The sequence below is a fragment of the Saccostrea echinata genome, unplaced genomic scaffold, assembly GCF_033153115.1.
Source record: "Saccostrea echinata isolate AGI-Se365-2 ecotype Australia unplaced genomic scaffold, CSIRO_AGI_Sech_v1 ptg000002l, whole genome shotgun sequence".
NCBI classification, from domain to species: domain Eukaryota; kingdom Metazoa; phylum Mollusca; class Bivalvia; order Ostreida; family Ostreidae; genus Saccostrea; species Saccostrea echinata.
Window position 1 is genome coordinate 15,431,214 of NW_026889751.1, and position 24,313 is coordinate 15,455,526.

At 33.3% G+C, this 24,313-nt stretch overlaps 2 protein-coding genes across 2 annotated transcripts in view; both read left to right on the plus strand.

Moving 5' to 3' along the window:
* LOC133173300 (ADP-ribose glycohydrolase MACROD2-like) overlaps positions 1-5,234 on the plus strand; it is a 47,038-nt gene extending 41,804 nt beyond the window's left edge. Inside the window, exon 10 of the mRNA XM_061308295.1 lies at positions 4,288-5,234. Within this exon, the coding sequence (XP_061164279.1) occupies positions 4,288-4,673 (386 nt within the window). The 3' untranslated portion in view covers positions 4,674-5,234. The remainder of the gene's footprint in view (positions 1-4,287) is intronic.
* Positions 5,235-13,694: 8,460 nt separating this feature from the next.
* LOC133173398 (uncharacterized) overlaps positions 13,695-24,313 on the plus strand; it is a 44,803-nt gene continuing 34,184 nt past the window's right edge. Inside the window, exons 1-3 of the mRNA XM_061308381.1 lie at positions 13,695-13,864; positions 16,938-17,142; positions 21,935-22,101. Of these exons, the coding sequence (XP_061164365.1) occupies positions 13,703-13,864; positions 16,938-17,142; positions 21,935-22,101 (534 nt within the window). The 5' untranslated portion in view covers positions 13,695-13,702. The remainder of the gene's footprint in view (positions 13,865-16,937; positions 17,143-21,934; positions 22,102-24,313) is intronic.

A 24,313-nucleotide genomic window follows, 5' to 3' on the forward strand; every position in this document is an offset into this window, starting at 1 on the left:
ATTACATGTATACCCCCTGCAAATGAAGTTTGGGGGAATGTATAAGAACCACATCTGTCTGTCTGTCTGTCAATGCAATCTTGTCAAGGCTATAACTCTGTAAATAGAACCATTGGAAGCTACATGTAATACATGGTACAAAAGATTGTTTATGTCCTAAGGGTGTGTCATTACCTTGACCCAAGGTCATTCTGGCAAGTTTAAGGTCACTGGTAGAAAAAAGTTTCAAAAGTTCAAAAACTTGTCTGAGCAATAACTTTATAATAGAGAATCATTGGAAGCTCATACTTGGTACAAATATTGGTTATGACCCGAGGCTGTGTTATGACCTTTCTCAAGGTCACAGGAACAAGTTCAAAGTCACTTGCTGAAAAATTATAAATTCTTGACAGTTGCATAATTTTTAGCTCTACTGATAAGAGACCAGAAGAGTTTATAAGATAGTAAAATATCTGTCATCCATCCACCTGACTGTCTGTCTAGCTGTCTGTCCCTCTGTAAACAATTTTTCAAAATGCTACCACTCCTACAGTTTTGGTCTGATTTCAATATAAATTGGTACAAAGTAGAGTACACAAAGATATATAATTCAGTGCATCAGATTTTGATTTCAATGAGTGTTTTTCCCTAGTTACTAAAAATGGAAATTTCTATGAAATTCCTTTACAGTGCTACTCCTCTTACAGTTTTTGTCTGATTTCAGTATAACTTGGCACACGAGTAGACTTTACTTAGATACCTAACTCTGTGCATTAGTTTTTGATTTGGATGGGTTACTAAAAATAGAAATTTCTGTGAAATACTTTCAAAACTCTACTTCTCCTACAGTTTTGGTCTGATTTCAATTTAACTTGGCACACAAGTAGACTACATTAAGATGCATAATATACCAATGAAGTTTAGGGGGAAGGGGGGAGAATTGGAATCAGCATGTCCATCTGTATGTCCATTTGTCTTTAGATGTGATTTTGTCTGGACCTGTTCTCTGAGACTGTTGCATGGATTTGTATGAAAATTTGTACACATTTCATTTTATTTATTGACCTAGTCATTTTGGGTTCATGTACATTTGAGACCGAGAATCTAGAACTGCCAGTTGGTGCATCTGTACAAATATGTGAATTGCAGCTTAAAACTACTCATTAAAATTTTTTTAAAAAATCATGAAGTATTAAAAAAGTTTTTGGTAGAGTCCCTACAAATCTAGGGTCACTAGATGAAATCCCGCACAAGCGTGGGGAATTGAATTTATACCACTCCTGACAGAAAATTTCCAATAATATATAATTGTAGTTTCCACCGGCAGCCTAAAGGTTTATAGCAGGAAGAAATACTTTGTTCAAAATCCTGCATCTAGTTTTGGAGCAGAAGTAGATGTATGTCTCCACCCCCACCCCTTTTTTGTAAAAACTTGAAAAACAACAATTTCATTTATTGATTTTTTGTGAATCCTGTCATATATGTTATGAATATTGTACTTCTGGTGCTCTTATTTCATTTCCTTCAAGGATAAAAGCATTGAATATGCACATTTAGTGACAAATCAAATTTTCTTTCTTTTTTTTTTACACTTTGTCTAGCTTTTAACGCCCTATGAATAGGCCAAGTATTTGATACAAAAGACTATATTCAGAAAAAAACTTAGATGTATTGATTAAAGCACAAAATTTTAACAGCTTTAATTGTATTTGAACAATACCTTATTCATTAATTTTCCCTTTTCATGTAAGCAAGTTCATTACGAAGTACAAATTGTACTTCGGGTTTGTTGCCACGATGCTCTCAGTGAGGAATATACAAATTTTACCGATAAATTTATTAGGAAAACCTACTAATTAATAGTCTTTCGATACATAAATATATTCACAACTTATAGTGTTATCAATGATTTACCATTATTTCAATGATCATTCACACAAAAGCTTTTTAGCTCACCTGAGCTGAAAGCCCAAACTTGGTACAAAGTATCCTTGGGTCAAAGTATCCTTGGGCCAGAAAAACTGAAACTTATGTGGAAGCATCCTAGGGTAGTGTAGATTCTAAATTGTTCAAATCATGATCCCCGGAGGTAGGGCGGGGCCACAATAGGGAATCCAAGTTTTACATTGAAATATATAGGAAAAATCTTTAAAAATCTTCTTTACAAGAACCACTGGACCAGAACAGCTGAAATTTAATTGGAAGCATCCTGGGGTAGTGTAAATTCTAAATTGTTCAAATCATGACCCCCGGGGGTAGGGCGGGGCCACAATAGGTATTACAAGGGGGGAAATCTGGTAAAGAACAGCATGGCCAAAGTTACTCAGGTGAGCGATGTGGCCCATGGGCCTCTTGTTTTTTTGCTTATGCAGCTATAATCACCTCGTTTTTCTTTTTAACATCAGGCTCGATGCTATATGATGTTCTAGAAGTTTCCGTCAGTATTAAGATCGGTGAATGACAAAAATAATTTGCACATTTCCCTTTTTAATCTGTTATCACAACTTATTTCTTTTAAATTATTTAAATCTAGATTTCATTGAATTCAGTGATAACGTTTTATGAAATAAATAAACGAATGCTTGTTGTCAGTTTCATTAAAAATTGCCAGTAACTTAGATCCGCCAACCGGAACCGCCACCATACTCACGTTTTTGCTATTTCATGGTTGTTTATAGAAAATGAAAGTAGAATTTTAATTTAATGTACGATACTTACTATGCGGGTGAAATCTAAATATAGTTTACAGACATCACCTCGTATCTAGTGTATTCATAGAGGAGTAAGTAAGAACTCTGGTGCAGCCATTTCGGAGTTTATTTGCAAAATTTATTAATTTATAAGTATAGATGAAGTAACCTTATTAGAAAAATGTTACATCAAGATTACATAGTTCTCTTTCTTTTTTACATTATATAAAGCTTTGTAACAAATTTAAAAAAAACCTTTGTTTTCAACAGAATGACATAAATATGTATTTTCTATTGTACTACAGATTCATGGTGCATTACACGGCAGATAGCGTAAATCCATTTGTCCCTTGCGAGTAATGAGTGGACATGCATCCATTTTAGATTAATTAATGAGTTCAATGTGTGAAGCTTTTTGAGCATCTCTGATCTAGCAGGTGTTATCTATATCTCCTGTGTATTGGGCAGAAGAATTAAAGATCTCTGTTCTCTAACTCTCTTAGTTGTAGCTTATTGTCTGTCAAATTAAAGTACATAGTTACTGGATGACCAGCCTTTTATTTTTAAAATGAATTTGGAATAAAAAGTTATCAAGATTAATTTGGTATTGTATAGTATTTCTTTTTTTTCCAAAAAAAAAACAAAAACAAAAAAAACACACCAAAAAACGAATTGCAGAGTGTCATGTCTCACAAAGATGACAGATAGTTGCAATTTATTTTTTCAATCTAGTAAAAAACAATATAATAATTAGTATTGGTGTTTTATTCGGCTGCACCTTAGTTCATCATTCATTAAAAAAAATATAATTAGCAATTAGATTTTTACTCTAAATGTTAGAACAAATTGTGAACACCTCTTAGATCAATAAAATATGTTTAGTGAATTGGCACCTTTTCTGAAAAACCCAGCGGGGGGTATTTATCCATTTTGGACAGTTCTAGTTGATTTAGATGAACAATGTTGCCTTGGTTACTAGAAATAAAAATTTCTTTAAAATACTTTAAAAACTCTACTCCTCCTACAGTTTTGGTCTAATTTTAATATAACGGCACACAAGTAGACTACACTAAGATACAGAATTCAGTGCATCAGTTTTCATTTTGATGAACAATATTTCCATGGTTACTAAAAAAAAAATTTCTGTGAAATTCCTTTGAAACACTACTCCTCCTACAGTTTTCAGTAATGACCCTGAGCCAGGGCCATTCAACCAGGTCACAGGATCAAAAATGTCAAAATTGTGTGTAGGACGTATGTTTCTCATGTAGAGATAAGCCAGTATAAGTAAGATTAATCTGCAAACATCCTCATTTGATAAGAAAGGTATAGGATGGGGTTGCAATATGGGGTCAAAATTTTTCATTAAAACATAGAGGAATTTTTTTTTAATTTTCCTCTAAAGAAAAGCAGGTGAGCATTGCGGCATTGGGTCTCTTATTGATGAACAGGGTCATGTGAGCCAATTAATATAACAGAACAGAGTTCTTCCAGCCCAGTTCTGATTGTACCCTGTAGGACAGTAGTTCCATTAGGAGCATTATAGTTGTTCCTGCTAATCTCTGCATTGATATATATGTAAACATGCCTAATAATCTGATTGTTAATTTAAACATAGATGACAAAAGAGACTTAAAAGTGGAAAATTTAGAGGATAAAAAGAAAAAAGACAAAAAAGAAGATGGAAGGGATGAAAAAATGGATACAGAGGGAGAAGATGAAAAAGACAAATCTGAAGAAGAAAGGATGGAAACTGAAGAAAAAGAGGAAAAAACCAAAGACAAAGAGTTAATAAAGGATACCAAAGATAAAACACCTAGTAATAAAGAGGGGAAAATGAACACTTCTGAAAATAATAAAAGTGGTACTAATGACAAAGTTGACTCTGTTGATAGAAGTGGTCAATTTAAAGAAAAGAGTGGACAAAACAAACACAAAATGACAGAAATAAGTCAAGATGAGAGAAAACGAGTTAAAGACAAGAAGACAGATTTCTACTGCTGAATCAAAACTTCAAAGACTGGAAAGTCAGATGATGAAAAACAGTGATATTCCAAAAAAAGTAAAGATGAGAGTTGTCCATTATCTTACTCAGAGACAAGAAAGAAATACATTTGATTCACATCCACAAGTTAAAGAGCAAGCAAAATTATAGAGGAAATCTTTAATTTCTGTGTTAGTGATTTATCAGTAGACTTTAAGTGTTGCTGATTTGTACTATCAGGTCTATTTAATTTTATACAATGAATTCTATAAGGGCTTAAAAATGATTATTATAGTAAGTGTTCAGTTTTTCACAATTTTCCTAGAAATTTCTTGATTTGTTAAATCAGAAAAGATTCAGTCACAACTGAATTAAAATTCATGAAGGATGGATTATTACAAAGTGAATTTTGCTGAAGTTATTATTTTTGTACATTGAAAAAATAACTTCATATTACACTTAAGATTTGAGTTTTGCCCTATTATTTAACCCACATACGTGTGACTGTGTTATATTTTTCATGGAGCCCTTTGCTGGAAATTGTTTTGATTTTTTTTTTTACACTGGACAGTTAAGCTATGGGGGGGGGGGGGGGGGGCAAAAACTTTTTACTGTGATGGTCAAATAATAAATTTCAGTTGCTTAGTAGATTGAAGTAGTAATCAGCACCAGACAATGCATCTCATAAGAAAACTGCCTTGATCAAAGTGTGACAGAGTGGGTTTTATTATTAATTAAATAATAAAGAAAGAATAATTATTTATTATCTCAGATTTTGTTATATAGTTTTCATTCATTATTCTCATCATTGCACTTTTACCTACCAAGGTATTTCATTTTGCATGTTACTACTAATTATTCCCTCATGTTGTAAGTAGTTTTATTGGCTAAAGGTTTTGGCAGTAAATTTTCTATTGTTCAGGGTAGTGCACGGGGATACTCACTTCTCGTTTCAGCTGGTAGACAATTTTGTTTTGATTGGTTATTATGAGCTATGTATTTTACAAAGATAAAATTCCCATGATCACTACACAGACCACTTTCAGTAAGTTTTATCTATTTTCTACTTTCATCTTTCTATTTTCTCATAATATAATTTCTTTGATTGAAAGGGAGAACGAGTGAAGTTTTGAAAGTTCATAGTATCTTGTGAAGTATTAACTTCAGTAATCATATTGATTATATGCAATGCTAGATGTAGATGTTGTTCTTTGAAAGTATACTTCATTAATTTTATAATTTTTTCTGTTCAGCCATTGTCTTGAACACCTGTATAGTTTGAGTAATTCCATAAATTGGTCATCTATAGCAATTAATGCTTGTTTACCTATATGTTTTTAATAAAATCTGATAAATTATTCATCTTTATGGAAATTCCTACCTGAACATGATTTTGGTAATTTTGTAATTTATAAAAGTTTCCCTTTTTATGCATTCCAAAAAATCTGAATACTTAAAATTGCTTAAATCTATTTTTTGTAAAATCCCTGTCAATCTATGAGGACTGCATATGATTGAATATATTGTTTGATGTCATTTACTTATTGAGTCTTATTTCTTATAGGGCTGTTTGTTTGTTTGATTGATTGATTATTTAACAATCATTTCATCCAGTGGAATTGGATCCAATAAATAATCAAACCCCTTACACAACTGTGTTGTTCATCTTTATAACACAGTCACAAAAGGACTTTGCATCTGCTCAGTTTGGAACCTGATGAACTTGACACCTAGTAAAGTAAAATTTGTTTGCATGCTTTTTTAAGTACCATTCGGATTTTTACCATCACCACTTGTTGATGTCAAGAGGTTGCAAAGAAGATTGGTGAACAAGGAGAGTGAAGTGCCCATAGTGTGACAAACATGAAGGTGGAAAATTAAATCTCAATTATAACAAAATTCTCTTTGATATTTCATCTAATATTAAAATATACTTTATGTAAAACCTCCACAATTTGCAAAATATCACAAAGATAGGAATTATTTGCCTATGAAATAGCATACATACACTAAATACTTAAGTCCATTTAGTCCAGAATCATATCACAAACATGATTTAAATGCCACTATTCATCAGGAGCTGTGTAGCGTATTGGTTAGCGCGTTAGTCTCATAGGAAAATGATACTCAGGATTTTTATTGCTAGGGTTTGAACCCCACAAATACCACATAATTTTTTAATAATAGAATAATTTTTGCAGAGAAAATTTCCATCAGAAAGGTTTTGTTTATCATAATTTCATAAATTTCAATAATGAGAACTTTAAATACTTAATTTACAAATTGAATATGATTTTTAGGTATCTGAAGCTATAGGCATTCTGCACGCCTTCTTCACCCATCTCCTTTATGACTTTTTTTTTTTATTCTGGCAGGAACCTTAAAATTATAATTTTGGTTCCAGGTTTTCCAGTTTTATAGGTTCAGGCCTTAGATTCAATATATTATAAAATTATCTATCGAATACATGTGATTACTGGTTTAATTTTGCTCTGTTTACACCGCGGTATCACTAAGTTTCTTCTAAGCCTTTAAATTTTATTGAAGTGAATGAATCCTGAACAGTTTTACTAAAGTTCCGAAGTGTCCTTACCCAAATCCAGTAACACATTTCAATGTTTATGAGGCAAATATTCAGCAATTCATGAAAAATTTGACTTGGAAATGACCTGATAATTTTGATTGACCTGTTGGATTTAAATGAGCTGATATATTCTTATAGCATACATGTATAAGTTTTATTTAGTTTTAGAGAACTAAAATAGATTTCAATGTTTATAAGAATTGAATTGTTGCAAATTTATAGTTGTTCCATTTCTTTATATTGATGTTATGAGCACTAATATTATATCAGGAAATTGAAAAAAAAGGTTATTACAAAATTTCAGGTATTTTAAAAAAAAATAGAAAAGGTTATTAAGTCATTTCAAAGTCAAAACTTAAATTTACATGAATTGCTGCATTAATAATCATAAAAACTTGAATGTTGAACTGCCTAATATTTCTTTAATATCAGGTATTTTTACACCTGAATATTTTAAATGACTTGATACTTTTTCATCAAAGGATTTTACAGAAATAAAAGCAATTTAAATGTTTATATCTAAGGTTAAAAAAAAAAAATTGCCGCGAATTACGAAAGACAAATTTTTGAAATGATGTCTTGAAATTGTAATAAATAGTGTCAGTTTGAAAGACCTGATATTTTCAAATGATCATGTTTTCATAATACTGTATAAGCAGTATTTTTAGCGAGGATTCAATTTTGGCATTATTAGCGAGGATGCTGAGATCTCTAAAATTGAGTATCGCTAAAAATTAATTGCATATCGATTGTAATGGCTTCTATTAGTGGCAATATAAAATCGCTAAAAATTACTTCTCACTAAAAATATATACCGATTTTTAAGGATAAATCGCTAAATTTGTGTCTTGCTAAAAATTCCACGTATACGGTGTATGATTTTAATAAAATCATATACCGTATAAGTGGAATTTATATTTATTTTATTTGACTATGTTTGTTTCTTTTTTAACGTCCCTCTCGAGAATTTTTCACTCATATGGAGATGCCACCACTTGCAAGTGGAGGGCTGCAAATATATATCTATGCTCTGCACTCAGGGCCATTGAGCTTCTGTACCAACACCTACTGCAACACGGGACCTCTGTTTATACGGTTTCATCTGAAGGACCGGTCTCCACATCCCGCATGATTGACTATGAGATTATATCTGATAAAAAGGTGAGACCAAATTTTTTTTTTAAAGATATGATATTTTCTCTAGCCTGTCCTGATTTCTTTGAGGCCTCTGTAATTTTGGAGGGCATTATTCATTTTTAGCTCTTCTGAGCCAAAGGCTCAAAAAGCTAATGCTATGGCCATTTGTGCAGTGTGCGTAAACTTTTTAGAATATGAGCCATAGCTCAAGAACCCCTTGGCCAATTATTGTCAAATTTGTCACAGGGTATCCTTGGTTCAAGGGCTTCCATTTGTACTAAAACTAGGGTTGTGACCCTTAAGCAAGGGGAGATATTAGGAAAATAGAAACAAAAGTACTGGTTGCTAAAAAATCTTCTTCTCAAGAACCACTGGGCAGATTATCACCAAACTTACACAAAAGGATAAGGATATGTTGTAGATCAAAATTTGCATGGGGATTTACCCTGGGGCAAAGGGCGTGGTCTCAAGGTCACTTCAAAGTTGATCAAAAATTACACTTTATTAAATGTTGATATTTTGCTTACTATAAGGACTAGGATCATCAAATCTTGTCAGTTGATGCATCTAAGGACCTCATATCATGTTGACTCAAAAGTAGGTCACGGTGACTTACTCTTTAAATTTTGCGGCCATTCCTTTTCAAAATGATTTAGAGGCATATTTTGAACAATTTAAGGCCTATGATCATCAAACTTTGTCAGTTGATGTATCTTGGGTCCTCAGAATACGTAGACTAAAAGTAGGTCACCTTGACCTACTTTTTGAATTTTATAGCTAATCTTTTTCAAAACAATTAAGGTCATTAATTCGAATACTGAGAGGTTTAGAATCATTAAATCTTGTAAGACGATGCATCTTGGGCCATAAAACATTTTTTTTTAAAAGTAGGTCACAGTGACCTACATTTTGAACTTTGCAGGCATTCGATTTCAAAGGGTTTTAGAGGCATAATTTGGACATTTTAAAGCCTATGATCATAAAACTTTGTAAGTTGATGCATCTTGGGTCCTCAAAAAACGTCAACTGAAAAGTAGGTCACTGTGACCTATTTTCAATTTATATGATTATGATTAAATATTTCAGGTACTAATTGGCTCAATGGCTCTGAGTGCAGAGCATTGACTTTGTCAGTTGATGCATCTTGGGTCTTCGGAGTAGGTCGACTGAAAAGTAGGTCACTGTGACCTACTTTTGAAAATTTATGGCTTTATTTAAATATATCAGGTAGTTATTGGCTTAGAATCATCAAACTTTGTCAGTTGATGCATCTTGGGTCCTCAAAGTATGTCATCTGAAAAGTAGGTCACTGTGACCTACTTTTGAAATTTTGTGGTTATAATTTTAAAAATAGTTTAGGTATTAATTAGCTTAGAATCATCAAGCTTAGTTGGTGCATCTTGGGTCCTCAGAGAATGACAAGTGATAAGTAGGTCACCATGACCAACTCTCAGGTACTAATGGCTTAGAATCATCTTGGGTTCACAGAGTGTTTCATCTAACATGTAGGTCTTGATGACCTACCTTTGGAATTTCAAGGGTTTATCTAAATATACAGGATAGTTAGAGTCTTCAAATAGAAGTGATATGTTGTACAGTTTATCAGAAGAGCGATTCAAGGCCCTTGGGCATCTTGTTAGCTCACCTGAGCTGAAAGCTCAAGTGAGCTTTTCTGATCCCCCTTTGTCCGTTGTCCGTACGTCCGTCCGTCCATCCGTCCGTCTGTCTGTCCATTTGTAAACATTTCACATTTTCAATTTCTTCTCAAGAACCACTGGGCCAATTTTAACCAAATATGATACAAAACAACCTTGGGTGAAGGGAAAATTAAATTGTAAAAATTAGGGGCCAAACCCCCTTACAAGGGGAGATAATCAAAAAAAGGCAAAAATAGGGCGGGGTCATTAAAAAATCTTCTCCTCAAGAACCACTTGGCCAAAAAAGCTGAAACTTATGTGGAAGCATCCTTGAGTAGTGTAGATTCTAAATTGTTAAAATCATGACCCCTGGGGGTAGGGCGGGGCCACAATAGGGAATCCAAGTTTTACATTGAAATATATAGGAAAATCTTTAAAAATCTTCTTCTAAAGAACCACTGGGCCAGAAAAGCTGAAACTTATGTGGAAGCATCCTGGCGTAGTGTAAATTCTTAATTATTAAAATCATGACCCCTGGGGTAGGGCGGGGCCACAATAGGGAATCCAAGTTTTACATTGAAATATATAGAAAAAATATTTAAAAATCATCTTCTCAAGAACCACTAGGCCAGAAAAGTTGAAACTTATGTGAAAGCATCCTGGGGTAGTGTAGATTATAAATTTTTAAAATCATGACCCCGGGGGGTAGGGCTGGGCCACAATAGGAAATCTATGTTTTACATTGAAATATATGTAAAAAAATATTTTAAAAATCTTCTCAAGAACCACTTGGTCAGAAAAGCTGAAACTAATTATATGGAAGCATCCTGGGGTAGTGTAGATTCTAAATTGTTATAATCATGACCCCCAGGGGTAGGGTGGGGCCACAATAGGGAAGCTAATTTTTACATTGAAATATAAATGAAAAATCCTTAACTATCTCCTTTTCATGAACCACTGGGCCAGATATGCTGAAATGTATGTGGAAGCATCCTGGAGTAGTGTAGATTACAAATTGTTAAAATCATGACCCCTGGGGGTAGAATGGGGCCACAATAGGTATTACATGGGGGAAAGTCTGGTGAAGAACAGCAGGGCCAAAAATACTTAGGTGAGCATTGTGGCCCATGGGCCTCTTGTTTTATTGAAGACTTTCCCAGCAGTAATTAGATCAAGTGAGCTTTTCTGATCTCCGTCAGTCTAGCTGTCCGTCCATCTGTCTGTAAACTTTTCACATTTTCATCTTCTTCTCAAGAACCACTGGGCCAATTTTAACAAAAGTTGGTACAAAGCATTCTTGGGTGAAGGGGAAGTTAAATTGTTAAAATGAAGGACCAAGCCCCCTTCCAAGGGAAGATAATCAAGAAAAGACAAAAATTGGGTAGGGTCATTAAAAATTTTTCTTCTCAAGAACCACTGGACCAGAAAAGCTGAAACTTAAGTGGAAGCATCCTTGAGTAGTGTAGATTTTAAATTGTTCAAATCATAGTCCCGGGGGTAGGGTGGGCCACAATAGGGAATCCAAGTTTTTCATTGAAATATATAGGAAAAATCTTTAAAAATCTTCTTCTCAAGAACCATTGGACCAGAAAAGCTGAAACTTACATGGAAACATCCTGAGGTAGTTTAAATTCTAAATTGTTAAAATCATGACCCCCAGAGTAGGGTGGGGCCACAATAGGGAATCCAAGTTTTACATTGAAATATATAGGAAAAAATCTTTAAAAATCTTCTTCTCAAGAACCACTGGGCCAGAAAAGCTGACACTTATATGGAAGCATTCTGGGGTTGCGTAAATTCTAAATTGTTCAAATCATGGCCCCCAGAGGTATAGGGTGGGGCCAAGTTTTACATTGAAACATACAGGAAAATTTTTTAACAATCTTCTTTCAAGAACCTCAGAGTTATAAAAACTGAAACTTATGTTTAAGCTTCCTGGGGTAGTGTAGATTCTTAATTGTTGAAATCAAGACCCCCTGGTGTAGTGTGGGGCCACAATGAGTATTACAAAGGGAAATCTGGTGAAAACAGCAGGGCCAAAGTTACTCAGGTGAGCGTTGTGGCCCATGGGCCTCTTGTTTGAAAATCTTCTTCTTTGCCCCTAATTGCAGGGTTATGATGGCAAGGATGTCTTTTCAAGAAGTTTGAAATTCATAACCCTGGGGTCAGGGATTTGGTATTAGGGTGAGGCTCTTTTGAGTATATAGCAGAAATGCATTATTTCTTTGAAAATCTTCTTCTGTGTCCATTGTTATTAAGGAAAGATACTAAGTGCATGGTTATGATGAGCAAGGGTGTCTCTTCCAAAGTTGTGAATATCTTAGCCCCTGGGTCAGGGGCTTTGGTATTAGGGTGGGGCTATATCTTGAATCTATAGTGAAAATGGATTATTTCTTTGAAAATCTTCTTCTCTGCTCCTGGGCATCTAGGAGGCAAACAATTTTAACATTCTGTACTCTTTGGTCAATTTACTAATTTCTAATGAAAGAAGTTATTCATCTTCGCTATTCATTTATGTTAGTGAATCACTGTAAATAATGTAACTTAAAAGGTCAACTGAATAACTGGTTTTTGGTTTTGAAACGCATTCTCAACCACTATTTAAATAACTATTTCAATAGTGGTTGCAATAATTATACATGAATATAAATTATACCGTATACACAGAAATTTTAGTGAGGATTTAATTTTGGCATTTTCAGCGAGGTTGTTGAGATCGCTAAAATTAAATATCGCTAACAATTCATTCCACATCGGAGGTTATCCTTATCTTTCTATTTATCACAAAATCACTAAAATTACTTCTAGCTAAAATAAAATAACTTTTTGGGAAAAATTGCTAAATTTGCATCTCACTAAAGATTCCAGTTATATGGTAATATTTATAATACAAAAAGTTCTTTAATATAGTTTTTAATGGTCAGGTAAACTTTTAAATAATAGATAAATGAAAATGGGACAAAAATTCTGTATCTTTTTTTTTTACATTATATAATCTTCAAAGACCAAGAGAGGCCAATACAAGGGGGAATGAAATGTGTTAACTAATAATGCTCTAGAACTATTGTTTGTTTAGTGGACAAATGGGGGGGGGGGGGGGGGAGGAGTACAGGCAAATAGACCAATTTTAAGATTTGTTACTGAGTTCTAAATATTTTAATTGCTGATCTATCCTATTTCTCTTACTTTTGGGCAACATAACTTTATTTATCAGATTATTTTTTAATCTATGGATCATTACATTATACTCGGGTGACCGTAAAGGCCCTTGGGCCTCTTTTTTTTTTTTTTTTATCAGGTCAATCCAGGTCTTTACTTTCTCAGGTCTTTAGTATGTCCCTCCCGAACCGTCGGATTAGTTTGGTCCCGAAACGTTCGTGCACCGTCAGAGAACCAGTCTAGGTCACCAATACATGCAATGCATGGTTAAACAGTAGCACTGGTTCTCTGCCCTTGATTCCAGTCGCTGCCGCTAGGAATTACTTGCGCCCGTTAACCAATGTCAGGGTACCAGTCTAGGTTAAACAGCAAATAAAATGTTTATTTGATATCAATTCAATCTTCAATAAAAAATTTTTAAACATAGACTTCTATTTAATTTTGTAATATAGATTTACGAAGATTATTTTATTTACCCTTAGCTAATAAAATGACATTTATAGTCACGCACTGAAGCTTCCTAAGTTTCAAGATGGACGACTGTACGTTAGAAAAACTTGTCATTAAACCAGGCAAATTATCGCCAAGTTTTGACAAAAACCACGTCGAATACGAAGTAACAGTGCCAAGCAATGTAACAAAAATTAATATTGATCCATTGACAAGCGACTCCGGTGCATCCTACTGTATATTCGTAAGTTAAATGTGCTATATGATTATGGGTTACCCATTGACTAAATATCGGAAAATATGTTCACCCGAAGTCCTCGCACAGTAAAGGGGATAGAACTTGCAAGGTCCGTATCCGTGCAAATAGATAGAATGTTCTATCGTTAAAATGACAAGAATAGATATGGGTTACCCCATATCCAAGATATTCGACTTTTAATTTATTCGAATTTTCATTGTGTTCAGATGATTTCTAATAAAAAAAAAACAAGTATTTACTGACAAAACGTCAGAGATACTCAAGCTGTAGAAAGTCAACTATAAAAGTGCCATATACATAAATATCCTAAAATGACACAATATTTAGGCTACTGAGTTTCAACATCTTTTGTTGATTAAAATATGCATATAGTAGGAAACAAACTGCATGTACATATATAACGTTACATGCATGTAGTGACTTTATCACAAAGTTGCACATGCATAAAAATAGTTTTAATTTCACATAGAACATAAACCAAATATAATTAATCGTATAATTTTAAAAATGTATTTAACGCCTCACTCATTTTCAGGAATATTTAATCAAGATAGCATGTTACAGGCCTATAGCAACGTTTTCAAAGTGAAAGGGGGGGGGGGACTCCCAAAAAATCCCGCGTACTATGTGCCTGTGCTACATGTGTACCATCTAACTTTCCAATGATAGAATCTTCTGTAAAAAAAAAAATTCAAAACAAGTCCAAGCCGTTATGGATTATCAAAGATAGCCCATTTTCATAAATAGCAAAACTTTAGATCTATCAAGGATAGATTTTAATTTATTTTTTAATTTTGTGCTATTATTAAAAAGTACTATCACTCAAAGTATAGGCAGATGTTAAAGATGGTCCAACCTGTCACCTTTTAGAGTAATCAATGAACTCGTCCAGTGATGCATTGACGGCCGTTGTTAAACCTAAAGGAAGGCGCGAGATCGGTTGCGGCTACGGAGCATCACTGAATATTCCTCCACCATATACTGATTTTGAATATACAGACGTTTTGAAGATAAACTTCAATTTTGTCTCTAGAAATGTCTTTATTTACAAAATTAGTACGTTTTCGTGTTAGATCGATGACCATAACTCAGCCCCTCTAGCCCAGTCTAGGGCTTCACCTTGAGTAAAAAACCTGCACTTGTTATGAAACTGGTGTATAGTTCTAAACTTCTTTATGTCCGTAGCAAGTACCGATACCCAGTCTACTGATCTAAGCGTCACTAGGGAACGATGCACACACCTGTTCTTGCAAGACCAAATAGCCTAGGTCTACACACGTGCGAAGATCTTTCCGAGCTCGGAAAATCACGTTGCTTTGCCGAGAAGTGTTTAACCATAATAACCATTCCGTTATTTAAAAAAAGAGAGAAAAAACACACACACAGTTAATGATTAACATTCTAACTCAAAAGAAAATATACGGCAATTAACGAACAATAATCATGACAGTAATATAATTGGCGAAAAGATTTATCATTATCAATGGAAGTGTGACCTATATATTTTCGTGAAAAAGACTGAGGAGGCAGCGAGCGTAGGAATATGAAAACTTTTTATTTGCTTTTCTGGGGGAAAAGTGATTTTCTTAAAATCTTTTAACGTTAATTTTGTTTTCTTTAACGTATTAAATATACATGATTATTCTTAATATTTGTTGTAATGTTTTATCTACTGATCATGAATGGAACTATTTTCTTCAGAGCAATTGTGTGAAGAGTACCTGACTTTAGTAATATATCTTGAATAGATAATATGCACTGATCGAATATATTAATAAATGTCTTGCGGACCCGGTTTAACCACAGGCACTTGTTTCGTATACGGGGCACCCCTACTTATTTTTACCACAAGGTACCTAATTCAATGTCAGGCACCCCCGCTTCAAGCTCGTATTTTGTTCATATATCAGTCATTAACCTACTTAAAATCATATCGTTCGCTTCGAGAGACTTTTTTCTTGTCAAATAAATCCTTTCAGACGTCTCTGGTTATGCCTCTTTATTGTAATCCACTCATTATTCCTCAAAAATTACCTCGATACATTTTAAGACTTTAGATGGGATACAACTTCCGGTTGGGGGTAGGATAAAACCAGAGACTTCCGAGTATTCCATTCTGAGGTCTCTGGTTTTATCCTTCATTTATAACCCCAACTGGAAATTTGTATCCCCCCCCCCCATAAAAAATTACTGGATCTGCACCTGCAGCTTGTGCTTTTCATTAAATTTTATTAGATAAAAGATACTGAATGTAAAAGAAACATCTGTAACGGGGATTGGGTACGTCTGCCCGGTAGCTCAGTGGTTAGAGCACCCGCATGGTAAGCGGGAGGTCCCGGGTTTGAGTCCCAGTCTGGCCAACATTTTTCCCCACTTGTTACATTTGGCACCCAACAATAAAACCCACGGGTGGTTTAGAAGAGTCTCTGTGAGGTTTTCAGGATGGAAAACCTCAAGAAAAAAGGGGGGAAGAGTGTAACAGGGATTGGGTACGTCGGCCTGGTAGCTCAGTGGTTAGAGCACCCGCACGGTAAGCGGGAGGTCCCGGGTTTGAGTCCCAGTCTGGCCAACATTTTTCCCCACCTGTTACACATCTAAACTTAGGTTTAGATTTATGTCCTACTATCCCACAGTAACAAATAAAGTCTTGACAGATTTTATTTTTTTTATTCTGAATGACAGATAAAATAGGCAAATGTATTAAAATTGACATGTCTCAGGCCCCACCCCTTGCACTATGTGACACTCCATTTTGGAGCCTCCATCCTCCACATTTTACACCAAACCATATATTTGCTTGACAAGCAAGCTATAAAGCAAATATAAAATCTGCACACAATGATAAATAATTATATCCTCCATTTAAAGTCTACTACAGCTTGATATCATTTCATTTAAATTGATGTGTGCCTGATCTATTGCAATTATTAAAATTTGTCAACTCCAAAATGCACAAAATTTAAAAAAAACAATATTTAGACAAATTGATTAAACTTTAAGGTTATTCAGATTTCTTTTTTGATCCTTAATATTTTTCTTTTAATTTACAATAAATTAGGGAGGAGATGGAGGTAAGGATGTCCCCCTTAAAGAAGGTGCAGTGACAGATATAAAGATAGAGGTGACTTCGGAAGATGGGACAATAAAACATTATTTCATACATGCAAAGAGGTTGTCAGCCAAAGATGCATTCCTCAGTGACCTACAGCTGTCCGTGGGAAATATCAGTCCTGTGTTTAATCCAGATGTCCTCAGCTATTCCTGTAAGTGGTACACTTAAAGTATACTCCAATAACCAATCTCAACAGGTAAATCAAAAGGAAAAAAGATTGTTATACCTTATAAATATCTTTCTATATATTTATTACTAATAAAAAGTCCAACAAAAGAAATGTTATTGCATTGGTCTAACAATTTCATTGTTGACCGGCCTGCCAGTCCAACATAAGAATTGTTAGACCACAATGTCACTGCAAAGTCACAAGTAAATAATCGTCGTTCAATATCGGCGACACAGAAATTAAAGCCGAAGTTTAGAGCAGCAAGAGTTGTGGTATGCTATTTGAAAGAGAATATTTTGTGATAAATAATTTTTGTGATATAATAATTTTATTATTAATTTTTTCATTTTGTGCTATTGTTTTATTTTTATTGATCAAGCCAAAATTTTCCAAAGAAAGTAATTTATTATCTATTGATTAAATCTGTTCTAATGTTGTCATTTTAATTGTTCTATCTGAAGTGAAGGGTATAACAAAACAGTTATAGACTGGGATTCGGGCAACGTATGATTTGTTGGACCTGAAAGTGAAAATGTTGCCTTGGCCTGAGGCCTCGGGCAACATTTTCATCTTCAGGTCCAACAGATCCTATGTTGCCCTCATACCCAGTCGATAACTGTATAATATTACAGGCACTGCATGCATGGTGTAGGTTGTGATAGTTATGACAAAGATCAGTACCAATTAAGTTAAACTTGTATCAGTACTGTAAACTTGCAGAAAATAAGTGCACACAAAATAAGAACAGTTTCATCATGGCCTAATTTTTACTGTAAATGTATTATATTTAGCATACTATGATAATATTTGATGTGAATTGATGTATGAACAAGTTAGTGTAGATTTCATTTAATGCTAAATATGGATGTATATCACAGTAAACACATTTATCTACGTTACAAAGAGCAGCCAGCATCCACTACATCAAGTGCATGTATATAGACTATATACTTGATGTAGTGGATGCTGCTCTCTGCCAAAAGAACTAAAAAAAATAAACATCCAAACGAAATATATTTACAGAAGTTTCATTATAAAGTTCATGCACGACTAGCACATTTTGAGGCAATTGTGAGTTTTGATTTAATCTTATTTTAGCTTGTACTTTTAAAAATAACCAGACAAGAAGCATCGTATGAAAAGCACTATTAATACATTTATTAGGACAGCTGGAAAAAGTATAATGTTCACAGTTTGTGAAAATTCACATTTCTGTGATATAAATTGCATGATCATGATTTATATATTGTAATATTTAACGTAGGTCGTGGGTTTGCAGGCCATTTAAAAGTGTCCGAAAACATACCTTGAAAATTAGTTATATTAATCCTCTACCTTCATTTTATATTCTCTGAAAATGTTATAAATTTCATCTGCATCGTTTTTGTGTAATTAAATCCCAAACATGCCATTGTTGTTGTTACATTTTCGACGTTATTCTATTGAATTATATAAGAAAAACGTCGTTTTCAGCTCATTTTGAGGCAAGATTTTGTTTAAAAAAATATCAAGAACTTTTAAATGGTGCAGACGAAATTGTTTTCCCTTTGGTATTTTAACAAAGAATTGATTTGAAATAAATCAATGTGAAAAAATTAATATGTCTTCGAGTTAGTTTTCGCGTAATTTAAATGTGGATAATTGCTTTTATATCGCAAAATGTATATTTTTAAGAATGACGTCATAAAATATCGCGACGTCATGCTTGACGTCGTGAATATCTATCCGGTATTCAGTGCAGAAAAATAATTTTTATAAAAAAGTAATTCACATCTATCTGCTTTGAAGTAACCCGTGAATCATATCATAATAATTCAATATCAGTGAAATTATTATTGGACATGTTTCTCTTCTGATTAGGGCTTTTGTACGTCTTATATTAGTGAAAATTCTCGCAAGGGACGTAAAACAACAATCAATCCTTTATATAGTTTCTTTCTTCCAATTTACTTTCTTTATGTGTTGTTTTCTTACCGTTTCTTTTCTGTTTGTTTTGTTTTGCTTTTTTTTTTGGTGCATTAGACATATCCTTACATTTGGCTGTGTATTTTTCTTTTCAAGCGTGCTGGCGGAAAAAGGTATCCTTTAATTCAAGTAATCATGGTAATTCAAGTATATAAAATGTTTTTATTTAGACCATTCAACAAGGCGCTCAAATCTACGAATTTCTGCCAAATATCGTCCCGGCTAAATACAATATATTTTCAGTATATATTTAAACAAAATATTTATTTTACATACCACATATTCAGAGGAGTAAATGGGACGAGGATTTAAAAATTAATTTTATCTGACATAAAATCAACAGCCAGTTTTTTTTAAAACATCAATTCTACTTGTTGGACATGGAAAGCAAAGTAGTGAATAAAATCTGTAGGTAACAGCATTGCAAGCTGTTGCTTAGGGGACGATCATTGGGGGGGGGGGGGGGGGGCTTACAGATTTTGGAAATAAATAATCTGTCCTTGTTTTTTTTTGTTTTTTTTGCTTTTTGAAATAAATAATCTGTCCTTCACCTACATGAAAATAAACAATCTTACTCGGTAAAATTTGCCACTACCCCCCCCTCTCCCTCAGAATCAAATAGTTGTCCCCTAACGGGAGGTCAGTGTCGCTAAAAAAAAGGCTTAATGTTTCATCGTGCGTTAGCAGTATTTAATTTATGATAAACTTGTACATCTATATATTTTAAAAATATCCTGTTTAAAAATAAAGTTTAATCTTTTGATGTAACAGGTGTATTTGCGATTTTTTTTTTTTTTTTAAAAATAATGGCTTCTTTCTTAATAAAACAAACTGATAATTCAAATAGAATCAAAGGAAAAAAGGTCAGTTGAACCTTGTGTCCATATTGTTTCACGATAAAATTGAAAACAAATCAATCACAATTTCTCGGGCCTTTCCGACAAGCCGAAAAACAACCACTTGTTTTTCCAAGCTTGCAGGAAAGGCCCAAGAAGATGCGATTGATAACAAATAATTAAACTTTTTTTAATATTTCCAGTGTCGATCATTTGAATCGTAATAAGCCTTCTTCACTAAATTACCAATTCCAACAAAAGTTTTATCTAAGTATTGTATCGACTATACAAATCATAGAAAGCCTTCATTATTTGTGATAAGTTGTTGCTTAAATAATATAACACTAAACTACCAATTCCAAGAAAAGTTATATCTTAATAATGATATACTGAAGAATTTAATAAAACAAAAATCATCGCAGTTTTCTTTTTCATTGTGACGTCATAATCAAATGTGCACAAGAAAGTTGCCCAAATTATATAAATTGCGTACCCAGTTTTAACGACGTCAGCAAACCCGCGACCTACATTAAGGAGAGGGACTAGTAATTAAGTTATGAAAACTTGTTTCCATACCGTTAGATATTTCAATACAAAAAAAAAAAAGAAAAAAAATCAGATTAAACTGGGCACCTTCAGTTCAAACTTTTCTTTTAATAAAAATACAGTGAAAACTGTATAATCCGACACCTGTACAATCCATTTCACTTTGAATTCCAACCTATATATTCCCATTTTATTATTTTCCATGGTCCTTCCACTGTGTAATCAGACACTCTATCTATAATCCGACACAAACTTTGTTTTCCAGTGTGTGTGTCAGATTAGACAGGTTTCACTGTATTTATCTGATCACTGAAAACACAATTATCCCAAAAATCAACTAACCTGAGCTTGGCAGTTTCCACTGTCATTGGCAGTGTGAAGTAAAGATTAGTGAACAGCTGCAGGGACAGTCTCTCCCTGTTGTTATACAACATTGCATGTAAATAAATATTTCCTCATGTTGAAACAAAGAGGGGTAGAAGATGTGTAGGGGGTGGGTGTTGAACACATTTAGACTGATTTTCTAAGAAATTAATGGCTCCCATCAGCCACATAACTGACATATTACTTGACTGGATACTAATTTTGTGTTTTGGATGTTTGATAAGAGGTTTATGATTTTTCAATTGATAGTTTATTAATTGGCTACAAATCTGCCATCTATCTATCTGTCTATTTGCACATCATTTAACTGAGAGTGAGAAGGTGAGAATACCACCCAGATTCTTACTGCATTTACAACAATATATGACGGTATATATAAAAGGAAATTTGGAAAAAATTGCATTGCAATCTTTGGGTTTTTTTTAAAGAATTTGCAAGTATTTTAATAATATCCATTTTATTTTTGGGCATTCAGAATATTATTGTATTTTGTTGCAAAAACCAGAGCCTGGGGGATCTCTTGTTATTTAAGTAATATCTTCCATCAAAAGAATTCGGTGTCCCTATTGTAATTATCAGGAATGTTAATATTCTTTTTATATTTTGATTTATATCATTTTCACTATGATATCTCTTTATGAGATTAAATTGAAATTCACTCACAATTTTATTAAGTGCAGAAGTGTCACTTGTGTTTCTTAAATACAAATGGTTTTGCCTTTTATGAATCCTTTAAAGATTGAAGAATTATGAGAACTACTATCATAATGATCCAAATATTGGAAATTTGTTTTAGATTCTATTTATGTCGAATCCATTTCCATATTTTCTAGGAAATACATACTCTGTGTAGAAATTATACATTTGTGTATTTCAGAAATGGATGAAACACATTGGTTATACATACATATAGCGAAAATTCTCATTTTCATGAAAAATGAAAAATTAAGACACGTATACTCATACATTGTGATTATGATTATATCTGGTTAGGTTAATATACACTGTTTTATTTATATTCAGATTACTTATTCTACTTAAAGGTCTTCTTCCTTGCAATGTTGCTGAAGTTGTGCTAAAACCAGTTGCCCCAGATACTAAAAATGTTGTGCTTGTTTGTGGTGAAAAACCAGGCACCCCAACAGCACTGAATGTTGGTGAAACAAATTGCTCCATAGAGGTGACATCAGCTGATGGTTCAAACAAAAAGGCAAGAATTTTTGGAATTGTTCCACAGAAATTAACAAAGTTCTTATTAGTCAGCAATGCTCCGAAAACTTAATAAATTGACAGTTTATATTGTTATATTTTGATACTTTAAATTACAGGCAAGCTTTATTTGTCTACACAAAGTGTGCACTTTTCCATAATCAAGTGCAAAGGTGTACATTTTTAGATTAATGCACCACCGATACACTGTACAGGACATGTGTTGGTAAATGCAAAAAAAAAAAAAATTCAATATGGCTGAAAAATATATCAAGATGGTAAACTGCAGAATTTTTTTCTTAATTTAAGATAACCATTAAGACTAGTATTTGATTAGTTGATTGAGTGTATTAGGGGAAAGTAATTTATTCTTGTGTTCAGTGCATTTTATGGAACAAATAAAAACACTTGGTATATTGTAAAATCATAGGAAACGTTTTGGGCAATAATTGGAGCAGAACCAGATATTTAATTATGTACATGTAGTTAATAATAGAAGGATATAAATATGTTTCTTATAAAACTTTTATTGATTTCTTAAACTATAAAATATTTTTTATGGATTTAACAAGCTGTTCACAATGGGATCTTAAAAAAAAAATCTACAAAAAGCCGCCAATGAAAGAAGAGGAGTGAACAAGGTGAGCACAGTGCCTATAGTGCAACAAACATGAAGGTGAAAAATTAAATCTCAATTATAACAAAATTTTCTTTGATATTTCATCTAAATTTAAAGTATACTTTGCTTATGAAATAGCATACACACACCAGAGAGGGCAAAAAGGATCATTTTCTCATACTAATACACAATTTTTCGATATGAGTGGGTCTTGATTCGCTCCATATTTTTCAGAGTTTATCTTCAAAGTTTGCGAAAACATACATTTTCTGGTCAACAAAAACATGGAGCAAAGACCCACTATACCTCAAAAATACACTTTTATGACACAACAATCGCATCTTTTCGAGAAATACTTGAAGTCCTAATGGTTAGCGTGTTAGTCTTAAAGGAAAATGGTACTCAAGATTTTTATTGCTAGGGTTCGAACCCCACGAATACCACATTATTTTTTAATAACAGAATAATTTTCCTCAGAAAAGTTTTGTGTATCATAATTTCATAAATTTTAATACATGTAATGACAACTTTACCATAAGGCCAAATAAAAAAATATGTGTGGTTCCGGTTACCCGACCGTCCCTATTTTATACCCCTGACCTTAAACTTTTTTTTGACAATTTTCAAATTTCCAGAATTTTCCCTGATTTCCCTCATTGGCTCCAGTATTAGTTTTAGTTTCAGCAATGGTGGCATTCTTTGACAACATCGTTTCAACATGTAGTACAAGTGTTTTGTCAGTTACATATGTCACCACTTGAAAGGAAGCAATAGTATTATCTCACCTATATCACCAATAGTTAATTCAAGAACATTCAGTGATATTTTTGACGTTTATTATATCAAAAAAAAAAAAAAAAAAAAAACCTACCTACCTACCCTAATTTGTTTGGACGTGTAACCAGAACCACACATATTTTTTTATTTGGCCTAAATACTATATTCACAAACTGATTATGATTTTTATATATCTGAAGCTATAGGCATTCTGCGCTCCTTGTTCACCTATCTTCTTTAGATGTCCATATTGAATATACTATATTACGCTAAATTTTAAATGATTATATATGATGTAAATTATCTACACCTTGTGTACTATGGTGTAGCCAGATCAAGCGTGCCATGAATGTTTTGGTTCAAAAGACAAAACTGGTGTTTTTAATCTGTAAGTTTAGCTACTTTTTTTAAACATGCAGAAGAGGCTCCTTGTCATGTTAGTAGCTCTTATTCAACTTTCTTAATATTTTTTTAGCTCACTTGAGTATGAAGCCCAAGCAAGCTTTTCTGATCAAAATTTGACATTGTCGTTAATGTCATTGGCATTGTTGTAAACTTTTTTCATTTTTGAGTTCTTCTCAAGAAACACTGAGCCAAATTTTCAACTAAACTTGCCTCAAAGCATCCTGGGCAAAGGGAAATAAAATTTGTTCAACTGAAGAGCAATGCCCTCTTTCTAGGGGAGGTAATTAAGAATAAGCGAAAATTTAATGGCATCTTTTAAAAATCTTCAAGAACCACTGGACCAGAAAAGATGAAATTTATATGTGAGCTTCATTACATTATTAGTGTAGATTCAAGTTTGTTCAAATCATTA